The sequence below is a fragment of the Phodopus roborovskii genome, unplaced genomic scaffold (genome assembly GCF_943737965.1).
Source record: "Phodopus roborovskii unplaced genomic scaffold, PHOROB, whole genome shotgun sequence".
NCBI lineage: Eukaryota > Metazoa > Chordata > Mammalia > Rodentia > Cricetidae > Phodopus > Phodopus roborovskii.
In genome coordinates, this window is record NW_026126546.1 from 9,268,868 (window position 1) to 9,293,337 (window position 24,470).

Sequence of the window (24,470 nt, forward strand, 5' to 3'; positions counted from 1 at the left end):
TAAAATTATACTTTAATAAATATTAAAAAACAATCATAAACCTGTACACAAGCTCCATTAAGGTGGCACTGGGCGATGTGGTGAATAGACTTTCAACAGAACAAGAACCCTGCTGAGTCTTCTGTCCCATGACATCTCATAGCATGTAACACCTACAAGTTTCAGGTGTTATAAAACCTGTCAGCAGATCAGCTGACTGCTAGGACCGAAACATCCACGTAGTTCTACACTTACTGATGTGGTCTACCAACAGAGGTAGCAAAACCCCATCAGTTCAGGGTGTCCACTAACTTTTATCTAGAGAGAAGATAGTCATCTGCTCTAAGTTCATGGCTCCATTTAGTATCTTTTGAGAAAATAAAATCCAAGACCCAATATACTGAAGTGAGGTATGTACAAAATCATCATGTCCACGTAGAATCTATGAGAAAGCTGTACAGCACTGTACACACCCACAACACAGATGTCGCCGGGCTAATGTGATGGTACAGACCTGGAAGGCACTGTGACAGCTCCTAACAGTGTCAGCTGAGTGTCCTCCTGGGGTTCTACACTGAACATCTCTTCCTAGCCAGCCACCACTACTGAGTCTAACTTCAGACTAGCCCAGTGTCAACTTCCTTTGGTGAGACTTAAGACACATGCCTGTCCAGCACACTTCCTTACTCCTTCCTTTAGTTTATCTTCCCCATCCCTAGGCTTCACCGTGATGGACTGTTCTGTTCCTCCTAGCTCCTGGACCAGGTACCTGGATCTGAAACTAGAGGATGGGTATTAAACAAAACAAAACAAAACAAAAGGGACTCTTAGACTCTTAAGAACATGTCATAGTATAGCCAGCAAATCAGGAAGAAGCTTCCCAAACCAACTTCTTCCTTGGACCCACACCTTTCCCAGATCTGGGAAGCAGCCCTCTTCTTTTTGCCCCACCCTAGGGGTAAATGCTTCCCCACGGGCTGTGCCAGGCAATTCCAAACTGTAGGTTCTAACAGCTCAAAGGGCTCTGGAGAATGAAGAAGCAGGAATCTGACCCAAGCTAATTCACTACTCACAGATGAGGGCAGGATAAGGACATTTCCAAATATTCAAGGCTGAAAAGTTGAGCAAGCACAAGCCTTCTCTGGGAAGAAAACTACTGAAGACAGTGCTCAATGAGGCGAAACAGGAAGTCTATGAGGGAAGACAATAGACACAAGACATGAAAAAAGAAACCAAGAAAAGATGCAATTCCCCTAAACAAAGATGGTAACCAACATGCCTATACATATAATAGACCTTAAGGAAAAACTGGGGAAATGAAGACAAAATCCTAAATATGTACTCGTAACAAAAAGACAAATGAGACATCAAGGATGTTTCCAAAGTAGCAGAAAACAATCAATAGCAAAAAATAGGATGGCATGTGAGCTATGTGAGCTATGTCACATAGCTCCTGGCACGGAGAGATGGAGGATGGATTACAAGTACAAAGTCAGTCTGGATGATATGCAGCAAATTCCAGGGACACCTAGGATACATAGGTTGCCTCAAAACAAGAAAAATATCTCCTAAACACCAGGAAATTGTACAGAGATCCAGAAGGATGACCCCAACTAGGAATCTAAGCAATAGTGGAGAGACTACCTTATAGTCTCCCCCAATAATGAGATTAATGACTACCTTAAATGTCATCCTAGAGCCTTCATCCAGGAGCTGATGAAGACAGAAGCAGACAGCCACAGCTGAACACTGAGCCAAACTCTTGGAAACCAGTTTCAGGGAGGGAGGGGTGATGAACAAAGGGTCAAAACCAGCCTGGGGAAATCCACAGAAAAGCTGACCTGAGCAAGTGGGAGCTCATGGACCTCAGCCTGACAGCTGGGGAACCTGCATAGGACCAAACAGACCCCATGAATGTGAGTGTCAGCTAGGAGGACTGGGCAGTCTATGGGGCCTCTGGCAGTGAAACCAGGATGTATCCCTAGTGTAGGAATGGACTTCAGGAGCCCATTCTCCATGGAGGGATACTCCCTTAGCCTAGAGACATGGGGGAAGGCCTAAGCCCTACCCCAATGACTTGACAGATTTTGATGATCCCTCATGGAAGACCTCACCCTCCCTAGGGAGTGGATGGGGGATGGGATGGGGAGGTTGGTGGGGGGCATGGAAGGATGGGAGGGAGAGGGAACTGGGATTGATATGTAAAATAAGAAATAATAATAATAATTAAAAGTATATCTGTTCCTGGCAGCACCAATCATGAAAGGATGATGGGCAACAAAGAACCTCCATATGGAGTTCACTTTCATTGTGGCAAAGCTAGCCTTGTGGCAAGAAACTGCTCTTGCCTTGACTGCGGACAGTATACTGTACAAACTGGACAAGCAGGACACAAAGGAAAAGACTGCTGAACTTTGCCAAGATAGGATAGGACAGTCCTTCAAAAATCCTGCTTCACAGAAATGCCTGTCAGGTATTCTAGGCCTTAGGCTGAAGATGGGTGCCCCAGTGGTGCAGAGGAACTGGGGTAACTGTTCAGGGAGCCAGGTGCTTCTGTCATTTCTATAGTTTTGGAAGTTGCTTGCTCTGTACTTACTGTTTATTCAGGTAATATTATATCCTTTTCAGGTTTCTGAGTTGAAGAAAGAATAGTTTAGTTTTCCTTGTTACCAGTCAGAAAAGAAACTTACATAAGAGATGCAAAGTTTAAAAGGTTAAGAAACATAAATGCTTAAATTGTTCATCTAAGAAAATGTTTTGAGGCCTAAAAAGATAATTTTAGGTTGGTAATACAAGTTAGGATAGAAAGTAAATTAGGTACACAACTTTGAACTCACCAAGATAAAATAGATAATGGAGTATTTTCTCTGAATTTGCCAAATGCAAATGGACTGGATATTATAAATGTAATTATTACTTGATAATTGTTGTTAATGTATAGTCTTACTATGTTAAAGCTAAAACCTTTCTTTGTATTTAGACAAAAAAGGGAGAAATGTTGCAGAATATTTATTAACTATGTAAAGATGTGTTGTATTTATTACCTTGCCTTTCTAAGTCACCTGACTGGTTTAATAAAAAGCTGAATGGCCATTAGTAAGGGAAGGGGTACAGGAGGAACTTCCAGGCAGGAAAAATGAGTAGGAGGAAGAATCTGGCTCAGGGGAGAAGAAAGAAAAAGGAGATGACAGGGACACACCAGGAGCTAGTCAGCCAGACACAGAGGAAGCAGGAAAGTAGGGCATACAGAATGAAAGGTAAAAGCCCCAAGGCAAAATGTGGAGGAACAGAAACAGGTTATATTAAATTAAAAGAGCTAGCAGGACAAGCCTAAGCTGAGGCCAAGCTTTCATAATTAATAATAAGTCTCCATGTCTTTATTTGGGAGCTTGTTGGCTGCCAAAGAAAATGCCAACTACAGACAACCACATAGGGTAGCAGGCCCACTTCTGGGCATGCATCTAAAAGAGAGGAGCTCTATAAGATGTTCACATACCACGCTTACTGCAACATTTCCAACAGCAGCCGTGAGTGTTCACTGACAAATAATAAAGAAAATGCAGCACATACCAAAATATTAATGAAACCTGAGGGCATCATGTTAAGATGAGCTGACCATAAAAATGACAAAAACAAAAAACTGTTACTGAACAAAACTCCTAAAAAGATGAAAGTCTACTGAATAAGACTCTTAAAAACAGCAAACTCTCAGACAGTAAAAGCAAAAGTAGGGATTCATAGTGAATTACGGTAGAATTTCAGTTCTACAAGACTGAATGTTCCAGAGACCTGATGCACCATGAAGAACACATACTGTACACTATTATTCTGTGCTTTTACTACCAAAAGGGGGGGGGGGAATAAAATCCCAGGCTGGAATTCAGCTCAGTTGGTACAGACAGTGCTTGCCCTGCATATATAAAGCCCTGCACAGTGGTAGTGCACACCTGCAATCCTAGCACTCAGGAAGTGGAAGCAGGCGGACCAGAAGTTCAAGAGCATATCCTCTTTGACTACATAGTGCAAAAGAAAATAAGAATTTTGATACAATATGTGCAATAATACATGTCAAGCCTTAATACTATAGCTAAACATGGTGGCATAAGTCTGTGATCTCAACACTCAGGAATCCAAGGAGGATAATGAGTTTGAGCTTAGGTTGTATAAGAAGATCCCATCTCAATATCATTACCCCAAACCCAACCACAACAAAAATAAGAAACTATAAACTTTGTGATGTCCTAAGCAAGGTACTGGTTAGAGATTGAATATGGATCAAATGAGGATAGAGAAACCATAAACAGAACCCTACACCACCAATATATGTCCAGCCACAAGGCCAAGGGAAATGGTAGTCTTTGTAACAATAGCAGGACTGGAAATTCACCTGAGAGTAGTAAAAACCAAGCCATGCCTAATATATCTACCAAGACCACCCTGAAACAGATCACATATCCAAGCATAGATGTTGACACTTCCTATAAATCATCTGAGGAAGAAACAAAACATTGTCATGACCTTTAGGAGGACATGAGCTTTGTAAATGACACAAACTATGAAAGAAAATGTACCAGTAAGTCTTTTATCAAACCTGTATGTCTGCTCTGCAGACAACAACCTAAGGAAAAACAGACGTCACTGGAAATATACACATCTAACATGACTTCTTCCAGGGAATGCCTACAAAAAATATAAAACAAGGATAGCAACAATCTTATTCTCAAAACAGGTCAGAGGCTCTCAGCAGAAATGCCACCCAAAATGACACATGGAATACTTACAATGCTGTTTGGCACCAGGAAACATAAATGAAAACTAGCAAATAGTGGTTATTCTTAGGCAGCACCTTGAATTGGCCATAGACTTTTGGCCAAAGACTTTGGATGTTTGTAAGCATGTTTATGGATGAGACAGTGGTGAGCCAGTCCTCAGTAAAGCTGATGGCCTCTTTGACATGGGTATTGTCTAGTCAGCTGTAAAACTGAACAGAACACATAAGACCCCATCTGCATCCAGCTGGGATGCTGTGTCTGCCTATTCCCCTTCTTTGTACTAAATCTTTAAAATCAGAGTCATCTTAATTCGAGCATGTAACATTCCCAGGGCTCCCCAGCTATCCAAGTTCACAGCTACCCTGACAAAATGTGATGGGTAACAGAGTCTGGACCTCATATCTAGATGAGCAAGGGCCATAGGCAAAGCATCAATAGCATCCGAGGGTTTAAATTTCTCCACATCTTTCCCCTGCAGCCATTCTAGCAGAAAAAAAGTAGTATGTCCCAGTGGCTTTGGTTTGCATTTCTTTGATTACTAAAGACACTGAACATCTTCCTGTGTGCTTACTGGCTCTCTGTGTATTTTCTAGAGAAAGCCTTCAAATTATTTTGGTTTTTGGAATGCATGTGGGTACATGTACTAGTGTGTGTACAGGCTGGAGGTTGCCATTTATGGTGTCTTCTTAATCACTCTATTTTATTGGGGCAGGGTCTCTTGTCCAATATGGAGTTTTGTCAGTTTGGCTAGTAGAGATAGCCTTAGGATAACCCTTTCTCAGCTTCCCATATGCTAGGATTACAGGTGGGCTACAGGTAGCCTTCCATAGCATGACTTTATGTGGGTCCTGTGAGCTGAACTCAGGTCCTCAAACTTACACAGCAAGATCTTTTTGTTCATTTTTAAAATTTAAATTACTCAACAGGAAGACTTCTTCATAGACTCTGAACACCTGCTCTCATCAGGTGATTTGCAAATGTTTCTTCCTATTTTTTTTTTTTTTTTTTTTTTTTTTTAGCAACTGTCTTGGTCAGCTCAGCTTACACAATCTTTACCATATAAAGTTGAAAAGGCTGCAAGTCTTGGAGCAAGATCCTGGCAGAGCTGAGTCTAGCAAAAATCCTCTTGCTTGTTATTGGCCCTGCATTTTCTTCTGGTATATTTGCAGAGTGCTTTAGTCATCTATCTTTTTATAAGAACATTAGGTGGTAGGAAGATGGCTCACTGGGCAAAAGGACTTGTTCCCAAGCATGCTGATCTGAGTTCAACGCCTGGAAGGAAGAGAACTGATCCTCGTAAGCTCCTCTGATTAGTGCCACTCAAGGCACTAATGAGTAGCATGCACGAAGCTCTATGTTCCATCCCAAGCACCACATAAAAGCAGGTATGGTGGCAATGCCTGTAATCCCAGCACTTAGAAGGTAGAGTGGGAGAATGGAAGTGCAAGATCAGTTAATAGAACACACATGTGATATGACAGTAAAAAGGGAAGTGCTACAGGTAGAAAGGCCTAAGGAAGGATGGGGAAGAGAAAGGGTGAGGAAGGCTAATCAAAACTGTATATTTAAAAAGTCATATGAAAACCTATTTTGTAAGCTACTTAAAAACTGTAATAAAAAGTTTGAATGTAGTCACCCTGCATGGGTAATTAATGCTGCTCTCAAAGCCATAGTTATTAAATGAAAATCCCAGTACCTGATGTGGGATGCCTCCTCTGAGCTGTTGGCCAGAGAAGTCCCAGAGGTCCCTAAAACAACAGAGGCTATTGCCATTGCTCATGGTTGCCAATAAGAACTGGATAGTAAGACCCCACTGCTGGCTGGGCGTTGGTGGCGCACACCTTTAGTACCAGCACGAGAGAGGCAGAGGCAGGTGGATCTCTGTGAGTTTGAGGTAAGCCTGGTCTATAAAGCTAATTCCAGGACAGGCTCCAAAGCAACAGAGAATCCCTGTCTCCAAAAACCAAACCAAACCAAATCCCACTGCTGAAAATACCACACACTTTGGTGGCAGGACTTGGAAAATCAAGATGGACTAAGCTGGAATTTTCCTTCTTGCTGGAAAGATACTATACAAGCTGCTAAGAGAGGAAAATAGTCATCAACAGACTTACTCAGCTATGGAACATGTGTGCTACATTACTAACCTTCCAGGGAAGATTTGACCACTTTTGTAGTAGTGGTGTGAATGTTATGAGAGTAACCAACCATTTTCTGATTGGACCCACACTACACAGGAAGAATTCACATTTGGTACTGTAAATGTGGTCAAAAGTCTATGGCTGGTTTCCTAGTGGAGAACTTATTAAAGTTGTTTTGTTAAATGGTCATTTCTTAAAACTGCCTTCTAAGTATTTATTAACATTAACATTGGTATTGCTCTCAGTCCTGGTCAGAGAAACTTCTCTTTGTAGGGGGCAACAGTTAGTACAAAGACTCCTAACTGATCAAAGTGCTGTGTGCCGGGTCCTAAACGGGACCTTGGTATCACTCCCTCCAAAGCTCAAGAAATACTGAAGAGGGAACAGGAAGAATTTTAGAGCTACAGGATGGGGAGGAGTACTGTGAAACAGTTATCTGAGGATGACATGGTTGCTGTACTTATGAGCTCACAGCAGCGGTGTTTACCTATAAAGATGGGGCCCATTAACATTCCATCATGGATTGGGAAGGGGCTCATGAGACCCTCACCACTCCATGAGGAGCTACTGGGAATTAGAGGCTGCTGGAGAAATGGGTGTCACTTTCTTCAGTGGTATATATCCACTGTTGCCCATGCTCCAATAGATAACCCCCATTTGTGCACATGCAAAACCCTATACTCACTGGTTCACAAAAAATATGAAATGAGAATAAGCAGGAGACTTGTTGGAAAGAAGGTAGATTTAGTAGGAGTAGAGGAGGGTAACAGGGGTAAGAATGAACACATACATATGTGAATAAATACAAAGAAAAATTTTAAGATTTGCAAATGGAGGGATGGAGATGGCTAAACAGTTACAAGTGCTTGCTGCTCTTGCAGAAAACATGGGTTTGCTTTCTAGCACCTATGTGGTGGTTCACAATTGCCCATACCCAGTTGTAGTGAATCCTTCACTCTCTTCTGGACTTCAGAGGTGCCAGGCACATATGGGGTACACTTACATAAATGAAAGCAAAATATTCACACACACACATACATACAATTTTTAAAATATTTTAAAACTGCAAATGGGATGGGGTAAAAAGAAATCTTGGAAGAGATAATGTTTAATGTGAAAATGCAAAACTTAAAAAAGTTCCTCATTCTTGGATGTATATCACATTTTATTGTTCCAAATCCAATCACTTCTCAAAGGTCACACCACAAAAACTGGGGCTTTAGCATACATTTTGTAGGGGGTGGAGATGAGCACATTCCCTCCAAAGGACAGTCTTTACATTTTCACAGCTTCCCTAAAGCAGTCTTTTGTTTGTGCTCCTTGTACTCAGGTATTGAAAAACCACAGACTAACTCAAGGTCAGAGTTGTCCTTTATATTATCCTAGAAATTTTATAATTTTAGCTCTTTCATTTAGTTCTTTTGATTTACTTTTGGTTTTTGTATATTTTGTGATATAGGGACCCAATTACATTCTGCACGTGAAAACCCAGTTGTCTCAGCACTTACTGAAAAGGCTATTCTTGAGCTATCATCTTGACACACCTGCTAAAATTAATTACTATAAATATATGGTTGATAGCTGGGTGTGTTGTAGTAGTAGTAGTAGTAGTAGTACAGTGGTTGGCTTGTGCATTTAAAGTGTTGGGCTCAACCCTCAGCAACGCCAAAACAAACAACCAAACAAATAAAGGCCTGACTTCAATTTTGGTAGTTATGTCTATTCTTTTTCTTTCTTGGTATTTTTTGAGAGGGTTATTTTGTGTAGCCCTGGCTTTCCTGGACCAGGCTGGCCTCAAATTCCGACGCACCGCCTCTGCCTCCCAAGTGCTGGCATTGAAAGCGCCACCGCCACCACCCCTCTTGCTGTGTCTATTCTTGTGCCAATATCATACCATCTTACATCTCCATACGGAGGTTTGAAATCTAAAAATTCAAGTTCTGTAACCACTGCTTATCAGGGTGCCTTGACGAATCTGGGTTCCTGAATCATACTGGTGATTTACAAACAGCTTGCCAATTTCTGGGGAAAAAAAAAAAAGACAGCTGAGATTTTAATGTGGATTATGCTAAGCCTACACACTGATTCAGGGAGTAAAGCAGCTATCCTTAACGATCCTGACATATTCCCACATACTGTATTAATTTTGAACTACAGTAAATCAAATTTTCTCAATTTCCTTTTAGGCTGCTCCCTTTTAGGGTTCAGAAATACAACTTATTTTTATATACTGCTTTTGTATTCTGCAACAATAATGAACAAACTTATTAAGTCTAATAGTTTGTGTGTTGATGTACATTTCTTAGGCTCGCATGACCATGATATTTGCAAATAATCTTACTTCTTCTTTTCCAATTTGAAAGACCTGGCTTCTTGTCTGTCTGTCCTTACTACAATTTCCAGGCCAAGGCTAAATGGAAGTGGGGAGGAGAGGTATCTGTCCTGTCTAGTTGCTGATCTTAGGGAAAGCTTTCAGCGTTTAACCACTAAGTACTATGTTAATTTTTTTTTTTTTTTTTTTTTGAAGCCTTTTATCGAGTTGAGGAACTTGATATTTTTTTCTTGGAAAGATGTTACTTTGTCAAGTGCTTTCTCTGCATTTATTTAGATGACCATGTGGTTTGTCCTTTATCCCACTAATATGTCCATTATACCAATTTCCACAAGGTGAACTATTTCTGGGATAGCTTATTTGGTCATGACGTGTGTGTAGATTATATTGGTTTGAGAAGTGTCAGTCCAGACTGACTACCGTCTCTTCTTGACCTCATTTTCCTGCTTCCACTTCCCAAGTGCTAGGACTACTGGTGAGCTTAGATTCAGATACTGCTGAACATTTTACATGTAGTTATTCCTAAGGAGCACTGATCTATAGCTTTCCTAAGTTATGATTTTGCCATGGGTAATACTGGGCTAACAAAAATGAGGTGGGGAGTTAATATAAATTCCTTAACAAGAGTTTACCAGTAAAGCTATCCAGTACTGGACTTTTTCACAATTGGGAAGTTTTTAACAGCTGTCTTTGCATGTTATAGGGTCATTAAAGTTTTCAATTTTTTTGTTTGTTTTTTGAGGTTTCTCTGTGTAGGCCTGGCTGCCTGGAACTTGCTTTGTAGACCAGGCTGGCCTCAAACTCACAGAGATTCCCCTGCTTCTACTTCCTGAGTGCTGAGATTAAAGGCCACATTGCCCAGCTCAGTTATCACTTTTTAACCTATAAAAATACACTTTATGTAGCTCAACTCAATACACTTTGCCCCTCCCACTTATTTTGTTTGTGCCTTTATCCAGCTTTCTACAGAAAGAAAATGTCTGACTCTTTCTTGTGCATCTGAATTACCTCTCCTTAGTTTATATTTAGAGACTTATTTTAGAATTCTCTATTTGATTTTCAACTTATATATATTGTGCTAAATATTGAAATGCTTACTTAATAGACTTATTTAATATCTCTTAATGTATCTTATCAATAGCAGGAGTCAAAGACAATTTTTTTGGTGGTGTTGTTTTGTCATTCCAGACAGGGTTTCTCTGTGTAGTGTCCTAAAACTCACTCTGTAGACCAGGCTGGCCTCAAACTCACAGGGATCTGCCTGCTACTGCCTCCCTAGTGCTGGGATTAAAGGCATGCCACCTTTCAACACCTTGTGCTTTTTTTTTTTTTAAGATTAATTTGTTCAGTCTGGCACTAGTGGTGGTTCAGGCCTTTAATCCCAACACTCAGGAGGTAGAGGCAGATTTCTGAGGTCGAGGCCAGCCTGGTGGACAACACAGAAATACTGTCTCAAAAAATGAAAACCAACCAACCAACCAAAGATTTATTTATGTGTATCAATGTTTTGCCTGCATATATGTACACATACCACATGCATGCCTACAGAGAATTGTGAGCCACCATGTGGATACTGGAAAATGAACTCTGGTCCTCTGTAATAACATTAAGTGTTCTTAACCTGAGCTACCTCTCTAGTCGTGTGACAGTTCTTAAAGTCAGGCTCTCTCTAGTTAGCTGCTGTTGGATTACGTTTTCTTCCATGCACCTTTCCTAATCAGTGTCTCACGCAAAATACTTGTTTTCATCATTAAAACCCAGTCTGGTACACAAGTTTTGCTGAGACCTGAAAGAAACACCTGCTCTTCCACCTGCCATGCAGCCCTCCTGCATGGTGTCATTTACTTTAAGACCTCTTTTCCTCAAGCTTTCTCTCATACTTGCTATGAGTTTTCTGACAGTATTTGTTGCACCCTCCCCCAAAAAGGGCACTTTGGTTTGTCACTGTGTTTCTAGCTATTTCTACCAGTATAGGAAGGAGAGATTTTCCTGATGGCATGAGGCATTTACTGTTCTCAATGAAGAAACCCCAGAGGGGATATTTAAAAAAAAGGTTCGATGGGCATTGGTGATGCATGCCTTTAGTCCCAGCACTCGGGAGGCAAAGGCAGGTGGATCTCTGTGAATTCGAGGCCAGCCTGGTCTACAGAGTAAGTTCCAGGACAGCCTCCAAAGCAATGCAGAGAAACTCTATCTCAAAAAAAAAAAATAACCAAAAAACAAAAACAAAAATAAATAAAATAAAGAAGGCTCAGAGGGACTGGAGAGACAGCTCAGCAATTAAAACAGTTAAAAGCACTGACTACTTACTCTTCCAGAGAACCTGGCTGGGTTCAGTCCTCTATACCCATATGGTGGTTCACAACTATCTCTAACTCCTGCTCCAGGGGATCTCAGGCTTATGTCTCACCTCTATGGGCAGAGACATGCATGCAGGCAAACATTTCTATGAAAGACATAAACCTAAAGAGAAAAAAGCCTCAGAGAAAGTATTCAAGTATTTGCTAAGAAGCCACTCATAACTTGCGGAGTCAGGGAGACTCTATGCTGGCCATGGAAAGGCAAATACAAAAGACAACAACAATCTAGATCCCCTATTTTAAAGGGATTCTTTAAAAACTAAATTAACATGATTCTGGTCAACTTCTAGGAAGCTATAATAAGATGTGGCTGACAAACACTAAGATTGAAGGAGAGCCATCAGCATCAACATCACTCCCTAAGTCCACCATCATATCCATCATTAACCCACTGGTCATATGCCAGCAGTCCAGTAGAGAAAATCCAAGCAAAAACAATCCATAGACAGTACATAAGGCAGCATGGCTCTCTCTCTGCTAAAGCTACCAAGGCATGACACCAAAAGGTATTACAGCCAATCTTTTGTGGTCAATCCTCAACACAGCTCAGTCACCCATCCCATGCCTTAATGCTCCAGCACATACCTCAAGTAGGTGAGTAGGTTAATACAGAGCACCAGCAGTTTTGAATGCCTGGGATTGGGGTCAGTAGAGTCCTGCTCTTCTTGGTGTTCCCTTTGTTCTAAGTAAAAAGCACTGTACAATGAACAAAATGTACCAGGCATTATTACCATCTTCATACGAAAGGCACGCACACTAATGCCTGTCTTCCACCAGCCGAGCCTTTTCTTAGGTTCCTTCAATGTCATCACTACCAGCAAGGTTCACCCTGGCCACCTCTTCCCACTAGCAGGTTGTTATGGACAGACATCTCCTCGGGATTTGATATAACTCATCACTGAGGTACAGAGAGTAGTTGTTAAGCTCACTCAGTGTCTGTTGCATGCCAGCTGCCCACTAAACTTTTCAAAGATTAGAAAAAAAAAAAAAAAAAAAACAAGTGTATGGTGTTTTACCTGCCTGTTAGTCTGAATACCACATGTGTGCCTGGTGCCTGCCCTTGGAGGTTAGAAGACAGCATCAGATCTCCTAGGACTGGAGTTATATATAGATGGTTTTTAGCTGCCATGTAGGTGCTAAGAAGTGAAACCAGTCCTCTGAAAGAGCAAGGGCACTGCCCATTAAATCATCTCTCCCGCTCCCAACTAAACTTTTTTAACAGTTGTACTTCTACTTCATATCCTTTTGCCTTCATTTTGTTTTCATAACAACTTTGTTAAAAGTTCATTCATCTAAAGGATATGGTTTTTTGGCTTTTCATGTGTTTACAGATTACTGCATTTATTACCATAATCTCTTTTAAAACATGTTCTTAATCTCAAAAAAGATACTGCTATAATTCTATTTCATCTAGTCTGGGCAAAAGCCACTAATGTACTAATTTCTGTCCTTGTAAACACTGTTTGTTTCTCTCATATACAACAAAGGTCTGTAAAGCCTGATATCTTAGTAGGAATTTCAGACCTTTCACAAGTCATAAAACACTGGCCAAAACCTTCCACAGGGCTATGATGAGTCAAAGACATGTATCTTCTATCTGGGAGGAGGACTGGATTTTGTTTTTTGTCTGTTTTTTTGGAGACAAGTTTTCTCTGTGTAGCCCTGCTGTCCTAGAACTCACTCTGTAAACCAGGCTGGCCTAAAAATAAGAGATCCACCTATCTTTGCCTCCTGAGTGCTAGGATTAAAGGTGTGTGCCACCACCACTTGGCAAGGACTGGAAATATTAATGAGCATTTGCATGCCTAAGGTGACAGCTTTCTAAATGAAACGTAGGAACTCAGCATGGCATCCACTGACAGTTCTTCACAGCTGTCTACCTAACTTTCTTGCCTTCCTTTTTGCCGGTTGCTCTCTGTTCCACTCATACTTAACATTTTTAGACAGATCATATGCACTCACCCATCAGCAAATGACCCTTACATACTCTTTAAAAATTGTCCTTATATGGATACATGGAATACTATCATATTCACTTTCCATTTCTCACTTCAGTCTTACTCCAAATCCCCCCAACGTATCTCTCCCAATTTCATTATTTTTTTTTCTTCATTTTCTCCCTAATAACCCAGTAAGTCCAATCAGTGTTGCCCCCATATACATGGGTGTGGAGCCTGCCAATGGCCACACCTATAAAGAGGAATGATTCTATTTCCCCCAGCAACTATCAACTGCAACAGCTCCTCAGTAAGGGAGTTGGGGTCTCCAAGAGTTCCTCCCTATCCATTCTGCAAGATCCTGTTTCAAAAAACAGAAACTAAAAATTTCAGCTTTAACCATGCTAAGTTCCTTACAGAGTTCAAGGGCATGCTTTTCGGGCTCCTGGAGCAGGGTTCTAAGTATATTAGCAGTGTAGACAGAGGATCCTTTAAGTTCACAAGACTCATGTGATCACCAAGATCCCAACTACTGGGTTCAAACTTGGGTGCTATTCTAGTATTCTGCAGATAGTTCAATAAAGAATGAGAGTTGGCTGTGAGCCTGGGAATGTGCCTAAAGACTATGGAGGAGTCACTAACTTTGAAAGGTCAAGATGAACACCAGGATACCTGCTGGCAGGTTGTTATGGATGGACATATAGTCACAAGGTCTGAGCACTAGAAAGCTGCCCAATGGCCCTGTCTACAGCATGGGCAATGTGGGTAAAAGCAGAGATGAGGGTATGCCAGAGATGGTTAACAACATAAGTTCAGAGAGAATATGACATTTTGCTCACTGGATAACTACAAGGCAGCCATTATTTGCACATCTTTTAATTGTGAGGGATGGAGATGGGCACGGATAGAGACAGATGATTTATTCCCAGTAACCAGAACAAGACAATGAGCAAAGGCAAGTAGGTCACAAATAGAAACCAACCCATGAACATAGCCCATGAGGTGTGGCACAAGCATAGGAGTTTAAGGTGAAAAAGTACATGGAAAAGCTCTTGTGTGCAAGGGACCCTTCAAGTGAGCTGTTAGGGTCCTCAGAAGTAGGGGCAACTACTGAGTTCATGAAGAATCAACACAGATGGCTGACTCCAGGCTGAAATTTATCAATAAGAATGCTGGACATCTATGGGCAGGAGGTTGATGTTGCAATCCCAGGACACAAGTAGGTTAGAGGACAGATGCAAAAGGAAATAAAGAAGGGATGGAAGTGCCTGCATAAAAAAGCACTCTGGAATTCAAATAAGTGAACAAAAGCAACACAAAGTTTTAAGGAATTTTCCACACAGTGGAGAAACTTATTTGGTCAATGGCTGTTTATTGTGACTCTGTGCCAGGTACTCTTGGACGTGCTAGGAATACTCAGTGACCAAAACACATTGTAGAGGAGATGTCTGACAGAGAAAGAAAAAAAAAAAAAAAAAAGACATAAGTGTAGATAATTCTGTACAATTGTGACTAACACTATAAAGAAACCAAAATTTGGGAGCTAGAGATATGGCTCAGGGATTAAGAGCACTTGCTGCTCTAGGGGACCCAAAGTTTTGTTCCCAGCATCCATGCCAGGTAGCTGGAAAGTGTGGCTCTAGCTCCAAGATATCTGACACTTTTGGTCTTCTCAGGGAACCTGCACTCACATGGGCAAGCCAACATGCAGACACACAAATACCTAACATTATTAAAAATAAATCTTTAAAAATTAGTAGTTAAGCTGGTTATAGTGGTGCAATGACTTTAATCCCGGTACTTAGGAGGCAAATGTAGGAGGATGCCTTGAGTTTCAAGATCAGCCTGGTTTACATAGTGACTTCCAGGACAGCCAGAGCTACATAGGCAACTGAGCTGGGAAAGGTTGGAGAAGACAGACGGATAGGAAAATGTATGTAAAGGAAAATGTATGTAAAAGGACAGCAGGAAGAGGCTGGGTGGTTGTGGCATACACCTTTAATCCTACTCTGGAGGCAGAGGCAGGTAGATCTCAAGTTGGAGGCCAGCCTGGTCTACATAGCAAATTGCAGGACAGCCAGGACTACAGAGACCCTGTGGGTGGGTGGGTGGGTGAGTGGGTGGGTGGGTGGGTGGGTGGTTTACAAAATTTGGGACTTCAGGAATACTAGATAGTAGAGAGAAAGGATAATTTTGGATAGAGGCAGATAATGGGGTAGTACCAGAGGTTCACAATCAGGAAAGTAAAGCCAGGCCCAGGTCTTTAAAAAACAAACAAACAAACAAACAAACAAAAAAACCCAAAATCAGTGTTTTCTCCATAGTTACTAGTTATTACAACAGTGAATAATTCTTTTGAAGTTTTCAAATGGTTGCTATGTCTAAAGATTCTATAACAGTGCATATTACCACTGGCAGAGCCTGAACTCTATGACACAACCCCATGAGACTGGTGGTAGTCATGGGATTTCCACAAATGAATACATACATTGACTATACATGCCAGTCAATCTCCTTTCTTCTTGGCCTGCAGGCCTCTGGGGCAATGTCAGCCAAGACTTTACAGTTGACAGGGCTTCACAGAACCAGATGTATTTGTAAGATCACTGGCTCAGGCTGTCAGTCACAGAAATTCAGTCACCCCTCCCCCACTGCTCAACTTCACTGTGGCTTCCTTGGTATCTTTAAAAATAGAAAGAGGAGAAAAAAAAAGTTAACTGGGGGGGGGGGCACAAGCCTTTAATCCCAGCACTTGGGAGACAGAGGCAGGCAAATCTTCTAGAGTTCAAGGCCAGTCTGGTCGTCAGAGAGTTATAAGATAGCCAGGGCTACACAGGGAAACCCTATCTCAAACAAACAGAAAACAAAACTAAAAGTTTATTTTTTTATGTCTGTACATGTATGTGAGGGCATGAGTGCCATATAGTGTATTAGGACGTCACAGCACAACTTTTGAAAACCAGATTTCTTCTACCACATGGGTTCCAGGCATCAAAATCAGGCCACTGGGTTTGGCAGCAGGTGCCTTTAACTGCTGAGCCATATTACCTGTCCTGGTTATCTTTGACAGATCAATAAATCTAACATCCACTCCATAAATGCTTTTCTTGACAGGGTATGCATTCCAAGAGAACATTCGCAACACCTGAGGGTCCTCATGGCGCCTAACAGGAAATTCATCAACAGCTGCTATCACAGCCAAGGAAGGGTCAAGGTCTTGGCTCTAAGGCCTGGGCTGTACAATAGCAGTGCAGCCTCCTGGATATACCCTGCTTAAGTCCCTTGCCACTCTGTGCCTCAACTTAGCAATGCCTCTAACATGGTCTACCCACCACAGAGAACGAACTAGGTATTACAAAGTACATTGTTTTCCTAATTCAAACTCTGTTTAAGATAATAACACTGAAAAAACAAAAACATACAAATAAGAAAAAGAAAGAAAGAAAGGAAGGAAGGAAGGAAGGAAGGAAGGAAGGAAGGAAGGAAGGAAGAAAGAGAAAGAAAACCCCAGGAACTATCAAGAAGCTACTTTCTACTCTCAGTAGGCACCCACCTTTCAGAAAGACAGAGGAACACACCACTGAGACACACACCTGAAAATGCTTCATTCACTCAAATGTCCAACAAATGAAAGACAAGGTGAGTGAGAGGTGGGAGGACATGAACATCAGGCACAGCTCTTAGAGAAAAAAAGGAATTCAGGGGGACCCACCAATTAACGGCAGGTTCTAAAAAGGAGAAAGAAAGGAGGCCGCTTCAAACTAGAACAGGCAACATGCTAAAGATCTGGCAGGATTTGATGAATAATGGAGGTGCCCAAAAGGGCAAAGAATGGACCAAGTATTTTTAGTATCATATAGCCTGCCAACTAAGAAGGGCTGGCTAAAACTTGCATATCAAAAGATCTAGGATACTGCTATACCTACTACTCAGCACAGTTTGTGTCTGTCTTAAGTCAAACTTTAATGGTTATCATCATCTCTCATACTTGATGATCCTCCCAATCCAGCCAAAACCAAGATTTCAAAACTGCTCTAGAAGTTATAATACAGGTCATATATCACACTTTCTGTGTGATAATTCAAGCTGTGAATTTCCAAGGCAGGAACTGATCCATCAGGCTGTTATCAAATGCAAGACAGAAAATTTAAGTATTCCTGGAAAAATTGTAAGAACAGGAGTTTATGCTTAAAAATACTACTAGACTTCTGTGCAGCACAGAGCAGCATCAGCAGCTGTGTATATGTGTGTCTATATATATATAAGAGAAACTGCAGGAGCTGGGAACCTGATGAGGCTCCAAAAGAGGATCAAGGTATACCAGGTTGAGACTCAGGAAGGCGTCGGGGTTCAGAACCAGCTATCCCAGTGTCTTCAGCTCCTGACACCAGAGTGAACAGTTGCTTCCTGATTTAGATACTAAGCAGAGAAGGTTGGCACAACACTAGGCTACAGCTATTTGAAAGGGGGTGGAGGAGTTAGAAGTATTAATGGAGTAATGTCTTCAGTAGAATAATTTGGAAAAAAAAAAGTCCTTCTGTAAAGCAGCTTAAAAATTAATCCAAACAAGAAATCTAAATGTAAGATGTTGGGCCACAAAAATCTAAGCTTAAGATGCTAGGCCACAAATCCCAGTTTCCCTTTACTTCAAAGGGCTGTAATTTACAAATTGGCATCAGAGCAGACTTCAAGAGAAAAAGGTTGCAGTCAGGATTTAAGAGGATGTTTCATGAACCATATTTCTATAGCTTTTAAAGAACAAAGAAACAAGTTCCCTAAAGCAACGTTCAGTCCAGAGGTCCTCATGCTGATGACTTTGTACCCAGGGTAACCAGGCAATGTCTGGAGGTATTCTGAGGATATTTCCACACCAGGTGGGCAGAGGTTTGGGATACTATGAAGCATCCTGAAATTCCTGGCCCCAGAAACTGGGATAATGAAGCCAAAAGATTCCAAGACCTATAAAGAAGCTGGTGCCAGTCCACCATTATGAAGGAAATATAGTGTAGTTAAATGTTTTTCTCTGTCTTGCTGGTCCTCCTAGACCAGTTTCTCTCCTGCTCTTGGATCCCTCAGGCACTTAGGAAATAATCACTCAGAGGCTAATATTAAGTATAATTGGCCAATGGCTCAGGCTTATTACTGGCTAGCTCTCCCTTTTCTTTCTTTCTTTCTTTCTTTCTTTCTTTCTTTCTTTCTTTCTTTCTTTCTTTTTTCAAGACAGGGTTTCTCTGTATTGCTTTGGAGCCTGTCCTGGAGCTCACTCTGTAGACCAGGCTGGCTTCAAACCCACAGAGATCCACCTGCCTCTGCTTCCTGAGTGCTGGGATTAAAAGTGTGTGCCACCATCGCCTGGCTAAATTGATCTGTGTATCACCATATGGTCATGGCTCACTGGTATTGTTCTGGCATCTTACCCTTTTGGGCAGCTACATGGCATCTTCCTAATTCCGCCTTCTTTTTCTCTGTAACTTTGGATTTCCCTCCTGGCTCTATTCTGCATGATCATTAGCCAAATCAACTTTATTTATCAACCCATAAAAGCAACACACATTCACAGCATACACAAGGATACCCCGTATCTATATATGAACAGAAAAGAGCCATGCCCAGGGTCAGAGCATGTCATCAATAAAATGTCACAGGGAAATGAAACAAAGGAAGAAAAAGTGCCTGCCAGGTGCCTGAGGCTACTGCTTAAGCCCACCTGCAATTCCCAAGCCTGCACATCTGAGGAGGCCTTACTTGCAAGGTGAAGAATCTGTCAATGATCAAAACACATAAATTTTTCATTAAAAAAATGTAAAGGTCTATCCAGTATACTCCAGCCCCCACTGCGTTTCAGGAGCCCTCCAGCCCCCAGTCCTCACTTCCTATGAACCCCAACCACCCATGTCATACCTGTATCTGAACCTTCCTAAGTACTGTCCACAAATACATCTTTCCTGGTGCCCTGATTAACCCTGTGTGCTATAAAACTTCTAGTACCCACTATTAATTACTCTTGAAAAAGTACAGGAAATGGAGCTAAGCATGTAGCTCAGTTGGCAGAGCGCTTGCCAATCATGCAGAAAGTCCTGGATTTGATATTCATCACTGCATAAAGTGGGTGTGGTAACACATGCCTGAAACCCCAGCACTTAGGAGACGGGGACAGTAGGAGCAGAAATTCAAGGTCATCCTTAGCTAATCAGTGAACTGCAGGCCAGCCAATATATGAGCCCATCTCAAAAGACAAAGAACAAAAACAAGCAAGCAATAATAACTTGTGGGAAAAATTAGCAAAGACATATCGTCAACAAAACAGAAATTATATGCTAGGATCTAAAGGACTTGAAGGGAAGTGCTACTTTTTGCTGGAGGAAGTTAACATTCCCACTTACAAAAACTCTTACTGTAATTAAAAAAAAAAAAAAAAAAAGATGACAATCTTGTTTAATGACACCACCCACCACCTCTCTGTACCTGCATGAGGATCCACATAGTCATGTTAGTCAGAAGCTGTGTAACAGCTTTGGAATGCAAAGTGCATTCATGATCACCAGAAGACTAGTCTGGAGGAATGTTTTCCTGACCATCCATTTCACTGTCTACTGCATTTAGTAAGCCAGAGAGGGAGCTCTGGAAACCTTTCCTGACTGTGGGTCCCAAATTCACAAGCTAGACCAAAAGTCACATTCTCCCCCAGCAATTTCCTTGCAACAGGTCTAGGCCCCCAAGTCAGCTGTTACAGGTCCACCGATAGCAGCTCCCAGATATAGACCACTATGAGCTGCAGGGTTTCCATCTGTCAATCAAAAGAAATCCAACAATGCCAGAAAACTACAGGCACGGTAATAGTCACCAGTAATCCTAGTCCTCAGGAGGAAGTAGAAAAAGAATTGAGAGTTCATGGTCAACAGAAGGCTGTTTTAAAAAAAGGCCTGAGGGTATAGGTCAGTAGCAGAGCATTTCCCTAGCATGCACAAGACCTAGGTTTGTCACTAGTATCCACCCCTCCAAAAAAAACCAAAACAAAACAAAACAAAACAAAAAAAAAAAAAAAAAAAAACGCTTCGTTTTGAAGATGTGGCAAAGAGACTGATGACACCAGCATTGTTTGCTGCCTTCCTTGGTCAAATGAAGCACGGGATACAAAACAGCGATTAAATATGGCTGCTCACCTACTACTGAAGAGGAGCAGCAGAGCCTTGCTTCTGCCCTGCAGTGAAGACCAACCGTACCAGAAGAGTCAGATGTCACAGGGACAATGACAGCAGATAACTTCCTCCATGTGTAATATGTGATCACTCACTTCATCCTAGGGGGAAACAAATGCTCCCTAGGGCTTACATCTGATGAGGGAACGCCAGCAATCAGGTGCCTCCCATACACACGCTAGGTCTCCCTAAGCACTAGGCAGCCTAGCTTAGAACCTGCGTTCATCAATCTTGGCTAAACTACCCACCCACCACCAAGCCACAGAGCAACCGCTCAGTCACCACAGAGATGGACACGGTGCCAAACGCTCCAGAAGAAAAGCTGCCCAGCCCTCAGGAGGAATGCAGAACCCAAAGGCTCAGCCTGCCTTCCTAAAAACTACCGAATTTGTTTTCTGCAGGATTTCTTCCCAGGTACTTCACCGCAGTCCATGCGGCACGGCCAAACCCTCTTTTAATCGAAGGGCCACTACCAGTCTTCCGTTGGGGATGAACATTTGTCCTAAAGGAACGCACCAGCGCAGCGACCACCCAAGGTCACGCCCCGGAAACCAAGGGCAGGAGCTGCGCTCGAGTTCTGGGGACGCCCAGCGAGGCAAGGTGCCGTCGGGTCGCCAATGCGCCCCACTGGCCCCCTAATTAGCGCAGGAGGCGTGCCGCCACGCCCCAGGCCGAGCTTCCGGAAGGACGCCGGGTGCCACCGTGACCCACGCTCACGACCAGGGCCCCCAATTCTCCAGTGCCCGCAGCCCGGGTCGCAGCCTCGCTGCCCGCACTCGGACAGCCCGCAGCCTCTGGGCTCTGAGGGCCGGGCGGAAGGCGGGGCTCAGGCCCCGCCGCCCGGAGCTCGAAGGCCCTCAGACCCGGCCGCCGCGCACCATCGGGCCCGGTACGCCGAGAGCTCTTGGGGGCCCCACCGAGAGGCCCCGGCCCCTTCCTGACGCCCCGAGAGCCACAGCCCCACCGCCCCCGGCCCCGCCCCCGGCCGTGCAGCCCCTTCGGAAGCAGCTCCCGCCCCGCCCCCGCCCCCGCGGCCCCGCGGCCCCTCCAAATGTGCGGTGGCGGCTCTGGCCGCACCCAGAACGCACCTTGAGGGTTGGGTACTCCTGCACCTTCAGGGTCATGGACAGCTGGGCCGCCGACTCCTGCACCGCCATCTTGGGCCGGCCGAGCGGAGGAGGCGGGTACGCGGCACGCCGGGTAGTGACGTGAGCCGCGCGGGGGCAGGCGGAGCGGCTGCGGGTCTGCACCAATCGTGTCACCGGACCGGCCGAGCGGAAGAAGTCCCGGACCAATCACCGTCCGCGGGCTCGACCAATCGTGGTCAGCGGTGGAGAGCGGCTTCCTCATTGAATTGTCCGCCGCCTAGGCCTCAGCTGCGGACTAAGTAGAGCCCAGACACCTACGCCGTGCGCATAGTAGCGTTTGGGGTCTCGGGCAGCGCGTGTAGAGTAGCTCGCTTGTAAACGTACCTCTTCCTTCCCCACACACACCCCGGTCCCTTCAGGTAATGGTCACAGGCCCTGCTTCAATGCTCGCTGACCGTCATCTCTCGGTGGTCACTTGGAGGGTGCGGTTTTTGCCATCCGGGAACTACTTTCCTTCGTCTCCATTTTCACAGATTAGCTGCGCAGGAGTCCTGACACGGGTTTCCTAAAGGAAGATAAAAGTGCGTGCTTACAATAGAGTAGGACGGGGCCAGCGAGCAGCTGGGCTTTCCCGCAGGTGATATCATAAGGAATACCTGGCAACTGCTTTTGCCTGAAAATGTTAACTCCTTGAATTGGCTCCAGAAGGCACCTGGAATGTCCAGTAGTTGTGCTACACTTGTAGTCAAGTTGGATTCCTGGGGCAATGATACTTAGCATTAACATCTTTCTAACAAGCAACTGAAACTAAGCAATGTTGACCTTCCAGGGCCCCCAAGTGAGAGCAATGGAAAAGTATCTGCACCCCAATAAGCCGTTCTGCCAACACAACAATCCAAATCAGACCAAATCAAACCGAATTGGAAAAGGACTAGATTTAAAAGATAAAACGCTCCCTGACGATTCCCCACCCCCTCAGAGAGGAGATGGGGAAGAGAGACATAAAAACCATGACTCTGTTTTCTGAGGGGGCAGTTTAAATACCCTGTGGGAGTGGTCTTGAGCATCTCTGGGGAGCATCTCTTTGGCAGGCTTTGTGAGATGAGGCAGAGTTTGGAGAAACATGCAGGGGAGGGCCCACTAGAACATCCCAGATGCTGGGTATATGGATGCCAGGGGCTGAGGTGGAGCTTCCGCCAGAACAGCAATTATTATGATGTAGTCTGCACCCTAAAGCATAAGTAATAATGACCTGAGAATCTGTGTGCCCCCTCAGGCAAGAGTGAGTTCTTTGAACCACCTCGAAGAAACAGCTGAAATAATGATCAACCAGACCATTCTTGACTAAAGATTGTTTAGTTATCATACCTCTTACCTCTGCTCCAGTTCTCCCTCTATTTTAAGCTAAAATTAACAGTTGATGGCCAGACAATAGACTTAGGAGTCACTGAACCCTTTATCTGTACTGAATGGGGCCATATTAAATTCCTTTCTCTGCATTTCACCATTTTTTTTTTTTTTTTTTTTTTTTTTTTTTTTGTTGTTGTTGTTGAATTGAAAGTTTGTATGATTCCTGAAGAAGCCAGAAGAAAACATTAGCTTCTCTGGAAACCTAGCATTCCGGACAGTTGTGAGCCAAGTACAAGGGTGCTAGGATCTGATTCTGGATCTTCTACAAAACCAGCAAGGGCTCTTAACCCATGAGCCATCTCTCCAGCCCCCCTCACCTGCTTTTAAAATTAAAAATGAAATTCGGCTTCATTCATAAGGAAATGACTTCTGCATTAAATAGTTGTTTGTGTTTTATAGAACTCAATTATTTGTTTTGCTTTTGTTCTTTGAGATATGGTCTCTTTATATATAGTCCTAGCTTATCTTGGAACTCACTATTTAGACCAGTCTGACCTCAAGCTCACTGAGTTCCACCTGCCTCTGCCTCCCCAGTACTGGGATGAAAGATGTGTGCCACCAGCACCTGTTGGAACTCAATTCTTTAGCAATGTTTCAAACATTAAGTTCAGTGTTAGAAAACAAAGTACTCATGGTGGTATGTTCAGTGAAGTGAGAACTTGCTGGAAGATGCATGGGAACTTGAGTCACAACTTGACAGAGCCAGGAGGAAAGAAGCATATCTTAGAAGAACTTCCCAGGGGCAGGGAATTGGGAGCTGAGGAGAACATTAGTCCCCAGGTGTGCGGGTGCAGACTCCATTCATCCCAGCACTTTTGAATATTTTGAGACATTGCTTTGAATAAAGTGCTCACATCTCAACTCTGCAGCTTACTGAGCTTTTGTCTCACACAAGCAGATAAAAAAAACTAGGACCATTTTTAATTCTAAGAAGGTTTTCCTTTCCAGATGGTACCCTCTCCCCTTTAGGTTCCATGCCTCTCTTCCCAGATAGCCTTTAATCTTAGATTTAGTCCTATCTGGTCTGAGATGATGGAGAAACCAGTGACCCTGAGGCAGAGATGTGCCCAACCCTGTAATCCATATTTACACAGGTGGTATTAAACACTCTCCTCTATCACAATCCTGTCTGACTATGATCACATTTATGTTCCGTGCTATAACATTTGCTGTACCATTGCCAATTTTATGGGTTCATGGATTCAAAACTGACCCAAAGACAGAATTTCTTCTGAGACTGTCAGGATTTTGT

General features: G+C 43.1%; 1 protein-coding gene across 1 annotated transcript in view; it reads right to left on the reverse strand.

Moving 5' to 3' along the window:
* Maea (macrophage erythroblast attacher, E3 ubiquitin ligase) overlaps nt 1-21,976 on the reverse strand; it is a 40,200-nt gene extending 18,224 nt beyond the window's left edge. The window contains exon 1 of the mRNA XM_051200307.1: nt 21,809-21,976. Within this exon, the coding sequence (XP_051056264.1) occupies nt 21,809-21,877 (69 nt within the window). The 5' untranslated portion in view covers nt 21,878-21,976. The remainder of the gene's footprint in view (nt 1-21,808) is intronic.
* Nucleotides 21,977-24,470: the final 2,494 nt, after the last annotated feature.